The 20,407-nt window shown below is 47.7% G+C and overlaps 1 protein-coding gene across 1 annotated transcript in view; it reads right to left on the bottom strand.

The window, feature by feature from the left end:
- Positions 1 to 11,600: 11,600 nt before the first annotated feature.
- hs2st1a (heparan sulfate 2-O-sulfotransferase 1a) overlaps positions 11,601 to 20,407 on the bottom strand; it is a 56,208-nt gene continuing 47,401 nt past the window's right edge. The window contains exons 3-8 of the mRNA XM_079243663.1: positions 20,364 to 20,407; positions 20,203 to 20,288; positions 19,926 to 20,064; positions 17,192 to 17,289; positions 15,165 to 15,322; positions 11,601 to 12,727 (exon numbers count right to left, since the gene is read on the bottom strand). The exon at positions 20,364 to 20,407 is cut by the window's right edge and continues 207 nt beyond it. Coding sequence (XP_079099789.1) covers positions 12,504 to 12,727; positions 15,165 to 15,322; positions 17,192 to 17,289; positions 19,926 to 20,064; positions 20,203 to 20,288; positions 20,364 to 20,407 — 749 coding nt within the window. The 3' untranslated portion in view covers positions 11,601 to 12,503. The remainder of the gene's footprint in view (positions 12,728 to 15,164; positions 15,323 to 17,191; positions 17,290 to 19,925; positions 20,065 to 20,202; positions 20,289 to 20,363) is intronic.

The raw sequence follows: 20,407 nt of genomic DNA, 5'->3' as shown, positions 1-20,407 counted from the left end.
GAAAGACTTATTAAAGAGAATTAAGCTGGAAAATCATCTAACATGTTAATTCCTACAACCTAACAAACTAAGTGCCTGAAATGCTGATGAGGACATTTTCTTCTGGACCTCTCAAAAACCCAGAATCATCAGGTTTGAAAACTTTCACACAATCTGCAGCTGGTATGCTGCTGGAGATGACAGCACATCAGATAAGATGCAGACTTTAGATAAAACTGTGAATTTGGCCTTCAGCACCCGTTTCACTGACAGCTGCATAGTTGCTGCATCACTTCTCAGGTATAAATGTAGAAGTAGCCAGTACAGATGGTAAAACACCCCAGTTAGATGGAAAAACCTCAAAACAGCACTGAATTAAACTTGTTAACCAGAGCTGAGATTCACAGACGAGCTTGGATTAGAGTCTGACTTGCTGACCTACATCAGTCAGTAAGACAGAGAGCTCGGGAAAAACGCTTAACTTGTCTCCTCTGCGTGACATGTTGCACCTCAGCGAGAAGACTTACGGCTGCTTTACATAACCAGCAGCCATATGTCTCCCAGACTGGACGCTCTCTGTGCTGACTGCATGGTGCCTCACGTCGCTGCTGCTTCACTGGGCCAGAAGGCAGATCTTTGTCAGTCATATAATATATATTATAATTATGAATTATCACATGCTGTTTCAGTTCCTGGAAAGGTCCAAATCCAGAAGAAAGGTGCCTGTTTGGTCTTTAAATATAGATCAATAAGCAACAACGCAATCTATACTGTATTAAATATTTGGTGTTAGGGAAAAAGTACATTTTTTTTAATGTCCAAGTAGGTTAATTTACTTGTATTAATGCCTCCAGTTATGTTTGCTGTTTTCCACCATGTTCCAGTTAAAGGAAAAAAACACAAGTGGACACATATAAGGCATCAAATACAGGTTACAAGTAGCTGTAGTTTGCTGTATTTAGTTGAAAAAAAAAAGAGCATGACAGAGTTCCATTTTAACCCTTATAAGTTTTAACTAAGAAAAAATGGCAAGATTAAATTGTCTGCATATTTTTTTTCCTTGGAGAATAACAATTTTTTTTTTATTTTTATAAAATGGTTGATGTCAGTTGCCCATCAGTCAAACAAATGATATGAAAAGACCTGAGACTGCTTTATAGTCCAAAATGAGCACCACGCTTTATTTCCATGCAGACACCGACTATCATCACATTCCCTAAAGTAACAGCACGCTTTTATATCCTCCTGCTACCAAAGCTCAGGGGATCAGCCCGTTGAGGTGGGGCAACAATAACAAAACCACAAAATATTAACACATATTAACAACCGTCAAATGCCACAAAACATAAATATTTGCATATACACACACACACATATATATATATAAATATATATAAATAATTCCATATCTATCTAACCCCATATTGTACATAAGACTAATTTATCTTTGCTGTACATCCCCCTCCTCGTTAACATGGTACGCTCCTGCAGCTCTTAAGCAGGTTGCTGGACCAACTTCCCTCCTTTAGCGCCTGTGTCCTGGCAAGAGGACAAGAGGTAAATAACACCATTAGCTGCTGAGCATTTGAATTTACACACTTTAAACTAGAAGTAAAATTATTGGAAGTTTTTCAATATACCAATGGTAATTACAATTCTCTTCACAGAAGGAGGATGTCCAGTCCCCCTCCACAGACACCAATTAACATTTGACTTTGAACAATTTCAATAAACAATTGATCAATGTGCTTACTTATTACCATAATTCATTTAACTTCTGTATCAACTGTTCACTATTCAGCAGTTATTGGTGCTGGAGCCGCACATTTCCATCACGGTTGAGATAAGTTTATAATATAGTAACAATAATGAAGTGGATTTTCCTCCCTGGGTCGGGAGTCAGGTCCTGCCTCAAGTGGAGGAGTTTAAATATCTCGGGGTCTTGTTCACGAGTGAGGGAAGGACGGAGCGTGAGATCGACAGACGGATCGGTGCGGCGTCTGCAGTAATGCGGACTCTGCGCCGGTCTGTCGTGGTGAAGAAGGAGCTGAGCCAGAAGGCGAAGCTCTGGATTTACCAGTCGATCTACGTTCCTACCCTCACCTATGGTCATGAGCTGTGGGTCGTGACCGAACGGAGGAGGTCTCGTATGCAGGCGGCTGAAATGAGTTTCCTCCGCAGGGTGGCCGGGCTCTCCCTTAGAGATAGGGTGAGGAGCTCAGTCATCTGGGATGAGGAAAGAGTAGAGCTGCTGCTCCTCCGCATTGAGAGGAACCAGTTGAGGTGGGTCGGGCATCTGGACAGGATGCCTCCTGGACCTCCCTGGTGAGGCGTTCAAGGCACATCCCTCTGGGAGGAGACCCCGGGGAAGACCCAGGACACGCTGGAGGGATTACATCTCTCGGCTGGCCTGGGAACGCCTCGGGATCCCCCTGCAGAGTTGGCAAATGTGGCTGGGGAGAGGGAAGTCTGGGCTTCCCTGCTTAGGCTGCTGCCCCCGCGACCCGACCCCAGATAAGCGGCTGAAAATGGATGGATGGATGGATGGATGGAGGTCCAAATGTGAAACAGTAACTGAATAAAAGCACTTTTTTTTTTATCATTGAACAGGTTTATTTCCACACTTCAGGACCTTAAAGGGTTACATGGCATGTTTTCATCATTTCCAGGCTCACTGATCTCCTGGATACATGATGACGATGTTTCAGCCTGTTATATTGAGCCTGAACTGCATGTGTGAAGCTGTTTCAGGGTGAAATGTATTGTGTATGCATGCTGTATGTAGATACTGGGATACTGGGACATGCAGCACTGTGTGGAAACTATAATAGGAACAATGCTATCACATGCAACCTCAACAGTGCAGAGTGGTTCAACAGACTGGTCAGAATGGTCTTAATGATAGTTTGTGTAACGTGTTACCTGAGTCCAAGTTCAGGTGAGTCAGGCAGTTAGTGTGAAGAGGTGAGATTAAACTCTACCTACTGTGGACTTTTAACTTTTTCTTTCAGCTGTTGCACTGCGGTTCTTTAACACTCTGCATGTGTAACACAGGGGTGGCCGGGGCGTGTTTAAAAAAAAAGAATAAAAAAAAGAAAGAAAATAAAAACAGGTAAAAAAAACAAGGGTCCTCCCGGCCACCTTGGTTCTTTTAAAAATCAGGGGGAGCAGAGTCAACCACACTAAAATCTCAATAAAAATGGTTTAATAAGATGATAATAAAAAGGTTAAGAAGTTAAAATGATAAAACCCCAGTCCTCTCAGATGTCCTTAAAATGTCCTTTAAAATGACCACTGTGCAGCTTGGGGTGGCCCTCCTCTCTGCAGCGACGGATCCTGTCTTCAGCCTTCGATTTGGCGACATCACATCCAGGATCTGCAGAGAGGAGCATACTTGGCAGTCTACACGCTTAAGAGGGTGACCCTCCTGCCTGGCCCTGCAGCCAGCCTCTCCCTCTGGACCCTAAACTAAGCCTTTTTACTCACGCTTGGTCCTGGGCCAGGAGTATCCGTAGGCCCAGGACTGAGTAGCTGCGCCTTAGGGTCCAGACCGGCTGCTGCTCTTCAGGCTCCGCCTGGCCACCACCAAGCCGTGGTGGGACCTGTCATCACTGGCCCCCTAGCGGTCCCTTCTTCTTCTTCTTCCTCTTCTTCTTCCTCCTCCTCTTCCTCTTCCTCTTCCTCTTCCTCTTCCTCTTCCTCCTCCTCTTCCTCTTCCTCTTCCTCTTCCTCTTCCTCCTCCTCCTCCTCCTCCTCCTCGTCGTCGTCGTCGCCTTCCATTTTCCAGGTGCTCCATCCCCTTCCTTGTCCTGCTCCTCTTCTGCTTCTCTTTTTGTTTTCCTTCTCTCTCTGTCTCTCCTGCCACACCTGTTGCTCTTTTGAATAATCTGTCCAGACACTCACAGGTGTTCCCTTTTAACAATCAAGGGTGAGCTCGTTAGGCCTGGGGTTAGTAGTGCCGGCAACAAGTTAAAAACACATGCAATAAAACAATTTCATTTAAAACCCATGCATTTGACCCCGTCACACATGCATGTGTCAACTGCAAGCTTCTGGACTGCAGGATAATGCCAGATTGTCCAGAAAGATCTAAAATTCTGGAACTGAAATGAGGAACCAGTTAAAATCTGCATCTATACCCATCAGGTCAACCTTGCTAGTACTGAGTTGGACCCCTTTTACCTTCAGAACTACTTTAATTCTTGGCATCAGATTCATCAAGGTTTTTGGAAACATTTCTCACAGATTTTGCTCCATGTTGACATGAAGCATCACACAGCTGCTGCACATCACCATGAATCTCCCGTTCCACCTCATCACCATGAGAATCTCCCGTTCCACCTCATCACCATGAGAATCTCCCGTTCCACCTCATCACGATGAGAATCTCCCGTTCCATCTCATCACCATGAGAATCTCCCGTTCCACCTCATCACCATGAGAATCTCCCGTTCCACCTCATCACCATGAGAATCTCCCGTTCCACCTCATCACCATGAGAATCTCCCGTTCCACCTCATCACCATGAGAATCTCCCGTTCCACCTCATCACCATGAGAATCTCCCGTTCCACCTCATCACCATGAGAATCTCCCGTTCCACCTCATCATGATGAGAATCTCCCGTTCCACCTCATCACCATGAGAATCTCCCGTTCCATCTCATCACCATGAGAATCTCCCGTTCCACCTCATCATGATGAGAATCTCCCGTTCCACCTCATCATGATGAGAATCTCCCGTTCCACCTCATCCCCATGAGAATCTCCCGTTCCACCACATCATGATGAGAATCTCCCGTTCCACCTCATCACCATGAGAATCTCCCGTTCCACCTCATCATGATGAGAATCTCCCGTTCCACCTCATCATGATGAGAATCTCCCGTTCCACCTCATCCCCATGAGAATCTCCCGTTCCACCACATCATGATGAGAATCTCCCGTTCCACCTCATCACCATGAGAATCTCCCGTTCCACCTCATCACCATGAGAATCTCCCGTTCCACCTCATCATGATGAGATTCTCCCGTTCCACCTCATCACCATGAGAATCTCCCGTTCCACCTCATCACCATGAGAATCTCCCGTTCCACCTCATCACCATGAGAATCTCCCGTTCCACCTCATCACCATGAGAATCTCCCGTTCCACCTCATCATGATGAGATTCTCCCGTTCCACCTCATCACCATGAGAATCTCCCGTTCCACCTCATCACCATGAGAATCTCCCGTTCCACCACATCACCATGGGAATCTCCCGTTCCATCTCATCACCATGAGAATCTCCTGTTCCACCTCATCACCATGAGAATCTCCCGTTCCACCTCATCACTATGAGAATCTCCCGTTCCACCACATCACCATGAGAATCTCCCGTTCCACCTCATCATGATGAGAATCTCCCGTTCCACCTCATCATGATGAGAATCTCCCGTTCCACCTCATCACCATGAGAATCTCCCGTTCCACCTCATCATGATGAGAATCTCCCGTTCCACCTCATCATGATGAGAATCTCCCGTTCCACCACGTCCCAAAGCTGCTCTGCTGGATGTAGATCTGGTGACTGTGGAGCCGTTGGAGGACAGTGAACTCATCGTCATGGTGGAGATGATGTGAGCTTTGTGACATGGTGCATCATGCTGCTGGAAGTTTCCAGCCTGTGGAGGTTTGTAGCCTCAGTTTCCTGTTCTTACTGACAGGAGGGAACCCGGTGTGGTCTTCTGCTGCTGGAGACCATCTGCTTCCAGGTTGGACATGTGTGTTCAGAGATGATGTTCTGCAGATCTTGGTTGGAACCAAAAATAAGAATGAGAAACCCTTTATTAGTGGGGAAACTGCATTGTTGCAACAGTGTAGAGTCAGCAGTAGCACACAGCCACAAAACGCCTGATAATGGTTTCTAATGTCACCTCCATCTCACCATGCTCGTCTTTCCTGACTAAAGGCATAAACAGCTGCTGTGTGGTGCAGCAGGCAACATCCTCTCCGACTTTGTGTCTGATTGTGGTTTTGTGGACGTGGTGAGGCCCTTCTCCTCCCTCTGAAAGTCTCTGCTGTGGTTACAACATACTTCTGCCTTCCTTGTTTAATTTTATGTTCTCATCGTTGCGTAAACAGGATGAAAATTAATGCTCCATCTCTTTTTGTACTACGTCTCATGTCCCATCGAACAGGCGGACCTGATAGAGGACGGTGTGGCTGTGAAGATCCAGAAACTCGTTTCAAACTGATAAAAACTGAACTTTAATCTGAAGCTGAAAGAAACTGGTGCCTTGCCAACTAACTTGTGTTTATTCATTGTGGTCCCACATCATGGTTTCCTCTGCTCTGTGGACCATTTAGGATATCCAGGAATGTAAAAACAGCCTTCCAGGATCAATCACTACACGTCTCACGAATCACGTCTCAAAATCTAAACTCCCACCAGCCGTCAAATCAAACAGGCTGAACTGCTTACTGGTGGTGTTTGATGCTGGGAATCAGCTCACTATCGAATCAACAGAAGCCAGATTTTTGGTCCATTAAAATCTAAAAGTCACTCATCAATGAGCAATGTGTTTTACTGGACTTGTCTCTGGCAGCCAGTTCAGAGTTTTCCAGGTTCAATCTCATGAAAAACACTTAAAAAGTACAGAATCTGATGGCTTGTAATCAAGGCCGGATTATCCAATGGGCATTATGGGCCCATGCCCACTTGGGGCCCATTGGGGCCCGCATATGGCATACACCAGCATTTTGGACATAAAACAAAATGTACATAAAAGCCAGACAGTTACACCACAGTGTCTAGTGTATTGCTAGTGGTACCATTGGCTGAGAGATGTTAGAAATGTCGTTTTCACAGTGTATCACAATTTTCACAATGTTGTGGTGAAGGGGGGCCCCTGGAACACTCTGGGCCCAGCAGCCTGTGCACTTTTAATCCGGCCCTGCTTGTAATTAAAACTGGACAACAAGGAGGTGCAGTGTGTGTTTATCTGGGTCAGAGGGCCAAAACCAGGAAGCTGTAACTGGACAACGATCTGAGATTACAGGGGATGAGCTGATGATGCTGGACCAGGGATTATTTGAAGCAGGGATGAGCAACTCCAACTGGCTCATATAAACTTTCCCTGACCTCTGGTGATTCCTCTCACAAAACTATGCACCTATTTTAGCCTCTTTTACGAAGCCGGGCTGCAGGATCTCTTACTGGAAGATAAGCTGCTACAGGTGTAATGTTTGGAAATCCATCAGATAATCCTGCATCCATCGCTGTGTGAGATGCTGGGAAACGAGCCACATCCCAACAGAGGATGACTCTGGCAGCTCTTTATCTCCCTCTGCAGGCTGAAACCACACAGTTTCATCCCTCAGCAGCGTTTCTGCTCATTTCAGCTGAATTAACAAGAAAACACAACTCACACAGTTTCTTCTATTAAATCTTGAGTATATTATTTATCATTTAAACAATGAAAACAGACATGACAGTCGCGTTGCCTTTACTTTCCATCGGACAAAAGCTGCAACACAAAGAGCTCGAGAGAAGGCCCACAGAGCCGAGTGTCGAGCTTCCATCTGTCCTCTGATGAAGACGATCCATCCACTTTGTCTGAGATGACATGAACTGAGAAGACAAGACTTGTAAATGTTTTCTTTGTTAGTCTTTTACAACCCCAGGTCCAAAGGAGGTTCAGGTGCTGCGAAAAACATTAAAAACAAACAAAGCAATGATTTACACATTTCATGAACCCATATTTTATCCCAAATGTAACAAACAACACGGTTGCCTGGTGCGGCTCCGGATGGGGGATTGGATCCAAGTCCAGACTCGGTGCAATCTGTTGGTTTTCCTCAACTAGGCTGTTTATGAGGAATTAGCCGGAACTGATGAGTCTGTAAAGTGTCCTGAGATGACGTCGTTGTGAAGTTGGCGCTGTACAAATAAAGTTGGATTCAACTGAACATATCAGATGTTGAAACATTTATACAATTATATTAAAAATATGAGCTGATTTTTAATATGTTGGAAGCAAAAACTGGAACAGGAGCAACTAAAGTATTTCTGAGCTAGTTAGATTAACATGACGGGGGTATTAAAGGAGCATTTCCGAGAGGCAGAGTCTCTCAGATGGAAAGATGGACAGACGTTCACCAGCCTGAGACAAACTGGGTCTAAAAATTCTGGATCAGTTTCAGAAAAATCTTCAACTTTGAAGATCTCACCGTTTACAGTATAATATCCTGAACATTTCAGAGAATTAGGAAGAATTCTGCAGAATTGGAATAAAACCAGACGAATTTCTACTGGAAACCAGTGGACTCAGGAAGATTTCAGATAAATGTGAACACAGTTCATCCTGAAATCCACACATGCAGGTTTAAGCTCCATCATGTGCGAAGAGGATCCAGAAACACGCAAGGGTTACATGGGCCCCACCTCCCGTGGGCTCACCATCTGCGGGAGGAGCCGTAGGGGTCAGGTGCAATGTGAGCTGGGCGGCAGCAAGGGGCGGGGACCCTGGCGGTCCGATCCCCGGCTGCAGAAGCTGGCTCTAGGGACGTGGAACGTCACCTCTCTGGTGGGGAAGGAGCCTGAGCTTGTGCGCGAGGTTGAGCGGTTCCGGCTAGATATAGTTGGACTCACCTCGACGCATGGCTTGGGCTCTGGAACCAGTACCCTCGAGAAGGGCTGGACCTTCTTCCACTCTGGAGTTGCTCATGGTGAGAGGCGCCGAGCAGGTGTGGGCATTCTCATCAGCCCCCAGCTTGGTGCCTGCACGTTGGGGTTTACCCCGGTGGATGAAAGGGTAGTTTCCCTCCGCCTCCGGGTGGGGGGACGGGTCCTGACTGTTGTCTGTGCTTATGCACCGAACAGCAGTTCAGAGTACCCACCCTTTCTGGAGTCCTTGGAGGGAGTGCTGGAGGGTGCTGCTTATGGGGACTCCATTGTTCTGCTGGGGGACTTCAATGTTCACGTGGGCAATGACAGTGAGACCTGGAGGGGAGTGATTGGGAGGCATGGTCCCCCCCCTCTGAACCCAAATGGTGTTTTGTTATTGGACTTCTGTGCTCGTCATGGATTGTCTATAACGAACACCATGTTCCAGCATAAGAGTGTCCATATGTACACCTGGCATCAGGATTCCCTGGGCCGCAGTTCAATGATCGACTTTGTAGTCGTATCATCGGACCTGCAGCCACATGCCTTGGACACTCGGGTGAAGAGGGGGGCGGAGCTGTCAACTGATCATCACCTGGTGGTGAGTTGGCTCAGATGGTGGGGGAGGAAGCCGGTCAGAGCTGGCAGGCCCAAACGTGTTGTGAGGGTCTGCTGGGAACGTCTGGCTGAGTCCCCTGTCAGAGCGAGCTTCAACTCCCACCTTCAGCAGGGCTTCAACCATGTCCCGAGTGAGGTGGGGGACATTGAGTCCGAATGGGCTGTGTTCCGTGCCTCTATTGCTGTGGCAGCCAGCCGGAGCTGTGGCTGTAAGGTCGTTGGTGCCTGTCGTGGCGGTAATCCCAGGACTCGTTGGTGGACACCAGCAGTGAGGGATGTCGTCAAGCTGAAGAAGGAGTCCTATCGGGCCTTCTTGGCCTGTGGGACTCTGGAGGCAGCTGATGGGTACCGGCGGGCTAAGCGGCATGCGGCTTCGGCTGTTGCCGAGGCAAAAATTCGGGCATGGGAGGAGTTCGGCGAGGCCATGGAGAAAGACTTCCGGACGGCTTCGAGGAGATTCTGGTCCACCATCCGGCGGCTCAGGAGGGGGAAGCAGTGCTCCATCAACACTGTGTACAGCGGAGGTGGGGAGCTGCTGACCTCAACTCGGGACGTTGTGGGTCGGTGGAGGGAATACTTCGAAGACCTCCTCAATCCTACCAACACGTCTTCACATGAGGGAGCAGAGCTGGTGGACTCAGGGGTGGACTCTCCTATCTCTGGGGCTGAAGTCGCTGAGGTGGTCAAAAAGCTCCTTGGCGGCAAGGCCCCGGGGGTGGATGAGATCCGCCCGGAGTTCCTTAAGGCTCTGGATGCTGTAGGGCTGTCCTGGCTGACACGCCTCTGCAGCATCGCGTGGACATCGGGGGCAGTACCGCTGGATTGGCAGACTGGGGTGGTGGTCCCCCTTTTTGAGAAGGGGGACCGGAGGGTGTGTTCCAATTACAGGGGAATCACACTCCTCAGCCTCCCTGGTAAGGTCTATTCAGGGGTCCTGGAGAGGAGGGTCCGCCGGATAGTCGAATCCCGGATTGAGGAGGAGCAGTGTGGTTTTCGTCCTGGTCGCGGAACAGTGGACCAGCTCTATACCCTCTCTGGGGTCCTGGAGGGGGCATGGGAGTTTGCCCAAGCAGTCTACATGTGCTTTGTGGACCTGGAGAAGGCATTCGACCGTGTCCCCCGGGGGCTCCTGTGGGGGGTACTCCGGGAGTATGGGGTACTGGACCCCCTTGTGCGAGCTGTCTGGTCCCTGTACGACAGGTGTCAGAGCTTGGTCCGCATTGCCGGTAGTAAGTCGGATCCGTTTCCGGTGAGGGTTGGACTCCGCCAAGGCTGCCCTTTATCACCGATTCTGTTCATAACTTATATGGACAGAATTTCTAGGCGCAGCCGAGGTGTTGAGGGGATCCGACTTGGTGGCCTCAGGATTGGGTCCCTGCTTTTTGCGGATGACGTGGTCCTGTTGGCTTCATCTGGTCGTGATCTCCGGCTCTCGCTTGAGCGATTCGCGGCCGAGTGTGAAGCGGCTGGGATGGGAATCAGCACCTCAAAATCTGAGACCATGGTCCTCAGCCGGAATAGGGTGGATTGCCCTCTCCGGGTCGGGAGTCAGGTCCTGCCTCAAGTGGAGGAGTTTAAATATCTCGGGGTCTTGTTCACGAGTGAGGGAAGGATGGAGCGCGAGATCGACAGACGGATCGGTGCGGCGTCTGCAGTAATGCGGACTCTGCGCCGGTCTGTCGTGGTGAAGAAGGAGCTGAGCCAGAAGGTGAAGCTCTCGATTTACCAGTCGATCTACGTTCCTACCCTCACCTATGGTCATGAGCTGTGGGTCGTGACCGAAAGAACGAGATCTCGTATACAGGCGGCTGAAATGAGTTTCCTCTGCAGGGTGGCCGGGCTCTCCCTTAGAGATAGGGTGAGGAGCTCGGTCATCCGGGAGGGGCTCAGAGTAGAGCCGCTGCTCCTTCGCATCGAGAGGAACCAGTTGAGGTGGCTCGGGCATCTGGTCAGGATGCCTCCTGGACCTCCCTGGTGAGGTGTTCCAGGCACGTCCCTCTGGGAGGAGACCCCGGGGAAGACCCAGGACACGCTGGAGGGATTATATCTCTCGACTGGCCTGGGAACGCCTCGGGATCCCCCCCGCAGAGTTGGCAAATGTGGCTGGGGAGAGGGAAGTCTGGGCTTCCCTGCTTAGGCTGCTGCCCCCGCGACCCGACCCCGGATAAGCGGTAGAAGATGGATGGATGGATGGATGGACATTCATAAATCAAATTATTCTGTTTTCATTTATATTTTACACAAAAGCCCAACGTTTTGGGTACTGGGGATGTTTAATGTACATAAAAAAATCAAATAAAAAGGCATTTTAATGACTAAAAATCCAACATTCAGGAACACGAGAAGAGCTGTTACATATCATGCTTCAGCAGGTTAGCTTAGCATAAACTCTGAGGAAGCTCAGGTAGAAAACAACTTTTTTTTAATGAATCATAACGGTGAGTTAAAAGGTTTTACGTTACAGAAAGTTTCCAGTCTTTGTGCTGCGATGAGTCGAACATCTCCCTGCTGTAGCTTCATACAAACAAGTACAGAAGAAATCAGACGATGATTTCTCCCAAAACTCTCAGCAAGAAAATATGCAAGGTAAAAATGAGTATGTACGCAGGTTTCATGGCTTTCCAGTGAAATGACGGGGGGGGGGGGGGGGGGGGAATATGAAATGTTGAGTAAAAAGTGAAGTGAAAGATGCTTGGAAATTAAAGGAATTGGGAAAAGTGGTAAATATTTACAGAAACAGCATCTTCATCGTGGTGTTCTTCAATACATATCGAGTGTAAAAACATCCGCCACTGCCGACATTTACAAGTCACAAGTCAAGTACAGTATAAAAACACACACACACACACACACACACTCGCCCCGCTCAGCAGTCCAGGATTTTTGTCCTCACATGTTGTCCGTCACGTCGACGACGCAGCGACGGCGTCTTACGGCCAGTCTCTCTGTTAGCGGCGATGGAGATGTCATGAAAAAATCCGTTTTTAAATACGATGACAATCATTGCAAAGAGATCAAATACAACCAAACATGTCCAAACAGTACAGAGCGAATCACAAGGTTTCTCTCCTCCTCAGAGTACAAGTAGAGCGAGGCCAGACGGGGTCAACGCCGGATCCACCTGCCGGGTCGCCTCAGGTCCAGTCAGCAGGACGGACATGCAGCTCTACATTCAGGTCTCTCCCTCTAGCTTTCCCTTCGCTTAGCTGCAAAGCGCTCCGTCTTTCCCCAACGCCCCCCCCCCGAGACAGACCCCTCTTCAGTTTTTAGGGTAGATTTTCTCGTAGAAGTAATTTTGAGCCAGCAGGTAGAGCTCGCCGTCCTTTTCTCTGACGGCGTGCGCCCTGATGAACTGGAACTGCTCCAGAGCAAACTCGTAGAAGTCGTTCTCCATCTTCCAGATGGCCGACTGCTGGAGTTTGGCGATGGACTCCTTTGTGGGAGGTTTCTTCTCGCTGGTCCTCCTGAGGTGGGATTTCTTCCCTGTGAGGAAAGAAGAGAGTCATGTAACCAAACACACACACATCTTCGTACTTGTCTATTTTATCCATAAACTAACTATTCTTTACCGTTTTAGGTTTTAGCTTTACTGTTTTTATGTAAAAACACACACAGAATTTCAACCGTTTTCTTTCCAGTCATCATTCAGATTTTAGGATATCAGCTGTCGCCATGAAGATCAACCAGAACAAGAAAACAGGATTTATTACTGACAGAAGTTTGCAGACATAAAACAGATCCGTGTTTATGCAGCTGCACATCATTCCCTCACGTCTGAAACAAACACACAACACAAACTATTTACATGGTTCCAGTTATTTCTGGAGGAGTTTAAATATCTCGGGGTCTTGTTCACGAGTGAGGGAAGGACGGAGCGTGAGATCGACAGACGGATCGGTGCGGCGTCTGCAGTAATGCGGACTCTGCGCCGGTCTGTCGTGGTGAAGAAGGAGCTGAGCCAGAAGGCGAAGCTCTCGATTTACCAGTCGATCTACGTTCCTACCCTCACCTATGGTCATGAGCTGTGGGTCGTGACCGAAAGAACAAGATCTCATCCGAGAGGGGCTCAGAGTAGAGCCGGTATACTTCTACATTGAGATCTCGTATACAGGCGGCTGAAATGAGTTTCCTCCGCAGGGTGGCCGGGCTCTCCCTTAGAGATAGGGTGAGGAGCTCGGTCATCCGGGAGGAGATCAGAGTAGAGCCGCTGCTCCTCCACATCGAGAGGAACCAGTTGAGGTGGCTCGGGCATCTGGTCAGGATGCCTCCTGGACCTCCCTGGTGAGGTGTTCCAGGCACGTCCCTCTGGGAGGAGACCCCGGGGAAGACCCAGGACACGCTGGAGGGATTATATCTCTCGGCTGGCCTGGGAAGGCCTCGGGATCCCCCCCGCAGAGTTGGCAAATGTGGCTGGGGAGAGGGAAGTCTGGGCTTCCCTGCTTAGACTGCTGCCCCCGCGACCCGACCCCGGATAAGCTGCAGAAGATGGATGGACTGTTATTTCTGCTATTATTTACCTGTCATCCTCACTAAACCGCCTCCACATCAGCTGCTGTTTGGCACCATAGGGCATCAAAAACATCTTGGCTTTACTGCAGCCAGATGATTTAAAGTAAAGTAAGTATGTTTTAAATATTTATATGAATTTAGTCAGTCAGACGTTTTATTGATCGCTTGTCCAACTAAGGGTTGTGGGGAAACTGGAGTCTATGCCAGCAAGGCAGGTACACTCTGGACTGGTTGCCAGTCCATCACAGGACCAACACAGAGACACAAACAAGTTGCAAAGAACATGCAAACTCCACACAGAAAGACCACCGTTTGAACCTCCCCCCAGCCGAGGGTCGAACCAGCGACGTTCTTACTATGAGGCCACAGTACTATCCAGTACTTAGATACGCGTAGATGTTGCATAAATATCTATTAATATGGATATTTAGGTTGCATTTCTATATTAAATCAGGGATCACCAACCCTCGTCCTCGAGGGCCGGTGTCCTGCAGGTTTTCCAAGTGACCCAGCTCAAAAACTCATCCAAGCGCTGCTCATGTCTGCTAAATACACACTGATTTTAACCCGGTGTTCTGCAGCTGGGACACTTGGACAATCTGCAAACACCGGCCCTCGAGGACCTGGATTAGTGATCCCTGTATTAAACAGTAAATAGATAAACTGTGGGTGGTGATATACTGAGAAAAAAAGGGGCATACTTCCCACTTATATAATATACACTGTATAAACACACACACACACAAAGATTGAACTGAATGATCAAAGACTGAAGGAGAAAAGCACTCTGCCAAGCGCCTTGTTTCCACCCATATTATCATTTCCTCCCATTATTGCAGCTCTAGATTGAATTCAGCTCTAGTTGAATTAAAGTATACCCAGCAGCCCTATTCCACCATATTAAGATGCACACGTGAAGTAAAAGTCCTTTATTTATTCCATCTATATTAGTCCACATAAAACTGGACTCCTCATAGGATTGATTTATTTTCTACTGGTGGTAAAACCAACAATTGTTCTGTCTCCCAGTGGGAAGAATCCAGACGATAACTGGTGAACAAGCTGCAACAGACCGCACGAAGCTCCGTGTTTGTGTGCAAGAAGCTGGTCCGTTCTGGCGTTCATGCAGCTTAAAACAACGGTGTGCGTCTCTACCGCGGTCTGGCTGGATTCCTCCGAGCTCTCCATTGCTTGTTGTGGCTGCAGTTATTCCAACTAATCAATAACAACACTGGTAAGAGGAATGAGCTGATATTGATCGCTGTTCAATACTTAAAAGTGGAATTTGGGCAAACATGGAAATACAATGCGAGTGCACGCACACACACTGTCAGTAACTGATATATGACCATGCATATATACAGTATACGTGTGTGTGTGTGTGTGTGTGTGTGTGCATCAGGTGAGTCACCTGTCTTGTACAGCTCGGTGGCTCCTTTGAAGAAGCGTGGCAGCGCGGCCTCCAGCATCATGACGAAGTCTTCCAGTTCTTCTGTTACTCCAACCAGCATGTACTCATTCACCAGGTTGTACTTGGCCTGCTCCAGAGCCCACCGGCTGCCCACGTTCCTGCACAAAGTCAAATAACGTGCACGCGTTACACCCTGTTAGCAGTGTGTGAAAAGTGGCCCACACGTCTGGATCGGGAGGCCGAAGTGGAGACATGCTGAGGAGTGAATCATGGATGCCAATGCCGGCTGTGAAGCCACAGGAGACAAAATACGGAGAACACACACAACACATTACCAGCATTAAACTGGAGTTTCTACCTTCTTGTAGGGAACAGTGTTTAAAGGGGTGCTATGATGGTATTTGGAGTTTTCTGATCTTTCTACAGTGTTACAGTGTTGAATCCTCATCAGACATGTGAACAGCACTGTTTTTTATCACCTAAACGCATGTTTGAGTTTGTGTTTGAGTTCCAGCACTCTCGCCGTTCGGTTTCCATGGCGACAAAAACCGCGTCGTTTTAGAGAGATTTTTCTACTTGGAAATCCTTGTGACGTCCCGGGGGATAAGGTTCGGTGATTGGTTACCTTCTACTGGTTAACAAGGGCATGTACAAATACAGCAGGCGGGTGGAAAACGTGGGATAAAGTTATTTCCAACGATGGCTGGTGAGTTTACCAAAGAGAGACATCCTGCTGCATTCGTTGCTGTGGGTTGCTGTTTTCCACTTCGTTTTCAGGGTCTGATTCAGGTTCCAACATGTAGGGCTGCATGCTATGTGTTGACATTGTATTTTGTTTTTTTATTGAGTTCATATGAGCCTAATCCTTCTGTTTATGAGACGTTACAATGACGGAGAAAGCAGGTGCGGTGCGCGCTCCCGATGTAGTGCAGTGGCGGGAGGCGGGGCTTAATGCGGAAGAGTCTCAATCCACTCGTTTTGCCCACAGGCTGATCTGACAGCCTACGGAGAGGGTCGGTCTGAGAAATAAAAAGAAATTATCCTGAAAGGCACATAATAGTTCCACTTTAAAAGGTGGCAGTCGGAAAGAAAACAGGAGGAGGAGTGGAGGAATGGGAGGACAGAGGAGGACTCATGATGCAGACAGAACAGCTCCAGGTTGGAAGTGTTATCAGCGGCCGAGAGGTGAAAGTGTGTCGGGAAAGAACAATGTGGAGGAATGTGACTCAAAGCTGACACAGCTGACATGGTCATCCGACCGAGGAATGAAGCGCCTGAGCCAGCTTTACCCAGCGTGTGGCGCTAAACGATCATGAACACCAGAAGATGTGAGCGTGGCCCTAAACAGCTGGTTTGTCAGGAAACAGCTGGAGTTACACCCGGTGGAGGAAGATCTGTGTGATCCACATGGTGAAGCTGAGGACGGTGGTCACCTGCCTGATCCAGCTGCAGGGAAAGGAACTGGTTGGCTGAACTTTAAACCCCCGTTCCCCCCGGTAACACGGTCATATCGGCTCTGGCAGGTTTTCAAAGAAGAGAAATGACTAAAATGCCAAAGTGTCCTAGGGCAAGACACTGATCCCCAAACTGCCCCCCCGATGTGCCTCTCGGGGAATGAGTGTGTGTGTGAATGGATGAATGTGACAAGTAGTGTAAAGCGCTTTGAGTGGTCTGCATGACTAGAAAAGCGCTATAGATGTACAAGTCCATTTTACCAATAGCAACGCTTGGATTTGTCACATGACTTCTCCGGCCTTCAGGTGGACTTTTCACGGGAAACAGTTTTACTAGTTTGCTCTATAAAACTTTATTTGGGACGAGACTGCAGCTGCTTCACAGCGGCTGAGGTTCTCCCAACGTGTTCAGTGTACGAGGTTAACTTTTACTGAATGCTGGTTACAGACGCCGTCAGATTCGATGTGACCGCAGGAGGCTGGTTCACTGCCTTCCTGCTGCTGTTCCCGGGGAAGGGAGGGGGTTCATGCTTTGGCTGATAATTGTTTAACTGCAGGTTTTTGAGTACTTACCAACATTCAGAGTAATGACCACAGAAAAAGGGAATCTGGAGCCAGAGCTTCTCTGGAGCGCAGTCCGAGCCGCCAGCTGACACACATTCATCAAATGTCTGAAACACAAAACAGGACAAGCACCAAGCAAAGGGATGAGAGATGCAGGCCGTTTCCTCTTGTTGCAACATGTTGCATCCGTTCACACAGGACTCGAACAACCCCTCCAATCCTGTGATGAGCAAAGAGGGAGAACATGTGGAGACATTCATAACAAGGACAAGAAGTCGTTCCTTAACCTCCTTAAAACGGCTTCAAGCAACAATCTTTTCATTCAGTATTAAAACAAATAAAGAGCTCTATTTTACATTGCAGTCATACAGAGTAGAAAGCAGTGAGGACCGATTTTATTCAGAAGACTAGAGAAGACCTCGGAGAGCGGAAACCTCCACCAAGCACAACATTAAAGAATCCTTTAAAATATTACCAGATCACCACCAAAATTTAATCAGTTCTTCCTTTTTACGTTCCTGCAACTCCTGAAAATTCAATAAAGATCCGTCCATAACTTTTTAAGTTATCTTGAACACAAACAAACAAACAGATAAAAAAAACAACCTCCTTGGCGGTGGTAATCACACTGACACTAAGATTACAATCGGTATCCATTGATGTCAGCATGACCTTATCTTTTTCTTTTTCATTGCAGAGGGTTTGGAGGTTTCAGTATATTTATGAAACTGTTGATTAAAAATGAACATGACAGCAGAAAATGCGTCTTCATGATGTATTCAAGTGTTATAATGAGCAGTTCTTTTCAAACTTTGGTTTTAAAGCAGATCCTAAACAAATAGAATATCTATTTACTAACATTCCTGGTCGATATTAAAGTCGCCTCCACAACTACATCCTTTGTCATGCACTGGTAATGCCTGCCACGAGTTATTTATGTCGTTCCCACACAATAATAAATCGTGGCCATGTTTTAGTACCTTGTTCCCACACATTAGCAATGTGCGGACTCATCAATGTCACCAGATGTGCTCTGTACAACACATTACATCGCGCTGTAGTAACGGGCATCAGAAGCACATCAAGAGTCCGCACATAAACATAACAGATGTCCTTACCAGTGGCCTCTTCAGTAATCTTCCAGGTACCTGCTGCACACTTCCCGGCCACTATGGAACCTGTTATCTGTTTACACCTGCAGATCCAACAGAGGCAGCGCTCCGGACGCAACAAATAGCACCGGTTCTGCCATGAACTCCCAGCAGCTCAGTCCTACACCTTTAAAACAATTCCTGGATCCAAACGGTGATCCGGATCAGCACTAAACTAAAATCATTTCTCCATTTTCTCATTTCCAACAAACCCTGAAAATTTCATGAAAATCCGTCCATAACTTTTTGAGTAATCTTGAACATAAACTAACAAATAAACAGATGAACAGAGGGTAAAACATGACCTCCATAGCGGAGGTAATAAGAACAATGACAACATTCATTCGTTCATTTTCTGTACCACTTAGTCCAGTTCATGGTTGCAGGGAAGATGGAGTCTATCCCAGCAATTAGCAGGCGACAGGCAGGGTGCACCCTGAACCAGCTGGCAATGTAAACACACACAGAAATAAAGCACATAAATAAATAAGAACATGGCTCGATCTACAAAACCTTCCGGGCAAACAGACCCTAACCCAGTCAGGAAGTGGTGCTGGTGGCATTTCCTCAAAGCAGCGAGAAATGCACAGAGCTGTGAAGATGGAAACATCTCTCTGGTTCTATCCTCCTCTTCTAGTCTGATGCTGAAATAGTTCAATCATTACAATACAGATTAGAAAGATTAAAAGGGTACCCAACAGAGACCTGATCTTTCCCAGACACTACACGACCATTGGAGCAAACAACACGCCTAGTGGAGGACAACATGCCACGAAATCAGAGGAAACACTTTTTGTTTTGTAGGAGTCTAAATGATCCGAGTCGGAACACCCCCAAAGAAAGCAGACGAGTCGAGCATATGGAACAGAATTCACATCAGAAAGGCTGATGTGGATGTGCCTTAAAGCTCAAACCTTTCTGAGATCATCAGCAAACTGCTCAGGCAGGAGAAACAACACCAGCTGAATCTAAAACAGAAAAACGAAGAGGCCACGTTTACATGACTTTTCATTCCAAATAAAAGTTAAATCCGCTTTAAACAGAAGCTTTAATTCCAAATGGAAAACTTCATTCGGAATTAAACTTCATTCCGAAGTAAGTGGCTGGTTTTCCTGCACATGCTCGTTGGCCCGTCCGGTCTGCCTCCCGTCTTTGGTACTTTATCTTCCTCCTCCTCCTCAACTGCTGACAAAGCGAAGCAGTTGGCTCGAAAATGGTTCCTATTACGCTGTTTTCCATTTGTTGCATCCGAAAAGAAGAGAAACAGGAAGCGGAGCTTTGTTTATTTCCAGTAGACCTCACGTCCGCCTTCCGTCCAATCAGAACCCACCCCAACCACCCATCTATAGCAGAATTAAGTACAGGCAAATAAACGTGTTTACCTTGTAAACCTCAATTCAGGATTACTATTTAAACCCAAAGGAGAACAATTTAATCCAGAATTACTGATCCTGAATTAAAAAACTTCATGCAACTGAAGCCGAGGCGCCATGAACAGAAGTCCTTCGTGTAGAATCTTCTGGAACGCCGTGAAAATCTGAGAAATGATCCTTTCAACATAAGCATGAGCTCATTTGTGATGTTTTTCTTACCTTCTTATCTCCTTGTTTCCTGCGTCTCAGGCCGGGTCTGTAGTCGTCCCCGAAACGCAGAAAGTAATAATAGGACACCAGCCTCTCGATGGGGTCCCTTATCACGTTGATGTAGATGGGCTTCCGCTTCACCCCAAACCTGAGGAGAGTCACAAGGTCGAGTTCACATGGAGCGGTGTGGGGGGGGGGGGGGGGGGGCTGCTGATTAAAGCCTCGGTGGGGTGTGCTCGCTGCTATTTACAGCGCTGCCATGATAAACGTGTAAACATCTGCTTACTTGGTGAAGTCCAGGAAGGAGACGTGACCGTGGTAGAAAGCCGGCTTCATTTCCCTCCATTCAGTCACATTCTTAACAAAGCGCACCTGAACAAACCAAAACCGCTGTTAATCCGTCTGGTGGAGAGTCAGGACATGAGGCGGCGGCGTCCACAGACCCACCTGGTCCTGCAGGGACATGACCGGGTTGTTCTTGGTGGTGTTGA

Source organism: Telmatherina bonti, assembly GCF_933228915.1.
Source record: "Telmatherina bonti genome assembly, chromosome: 7".
In the NCBI taxonomy this organism is placed as follows: domain Eukaryota; kingdom Metazoa; phylum Chordata; class Actinopteri; order Atheriniformes; family Telmatherinidae; genus Telmatherina; species Telmatherina bonti.
This window is presented reverse-complemented; position numbering and strand designations above follow the sequence as displayed.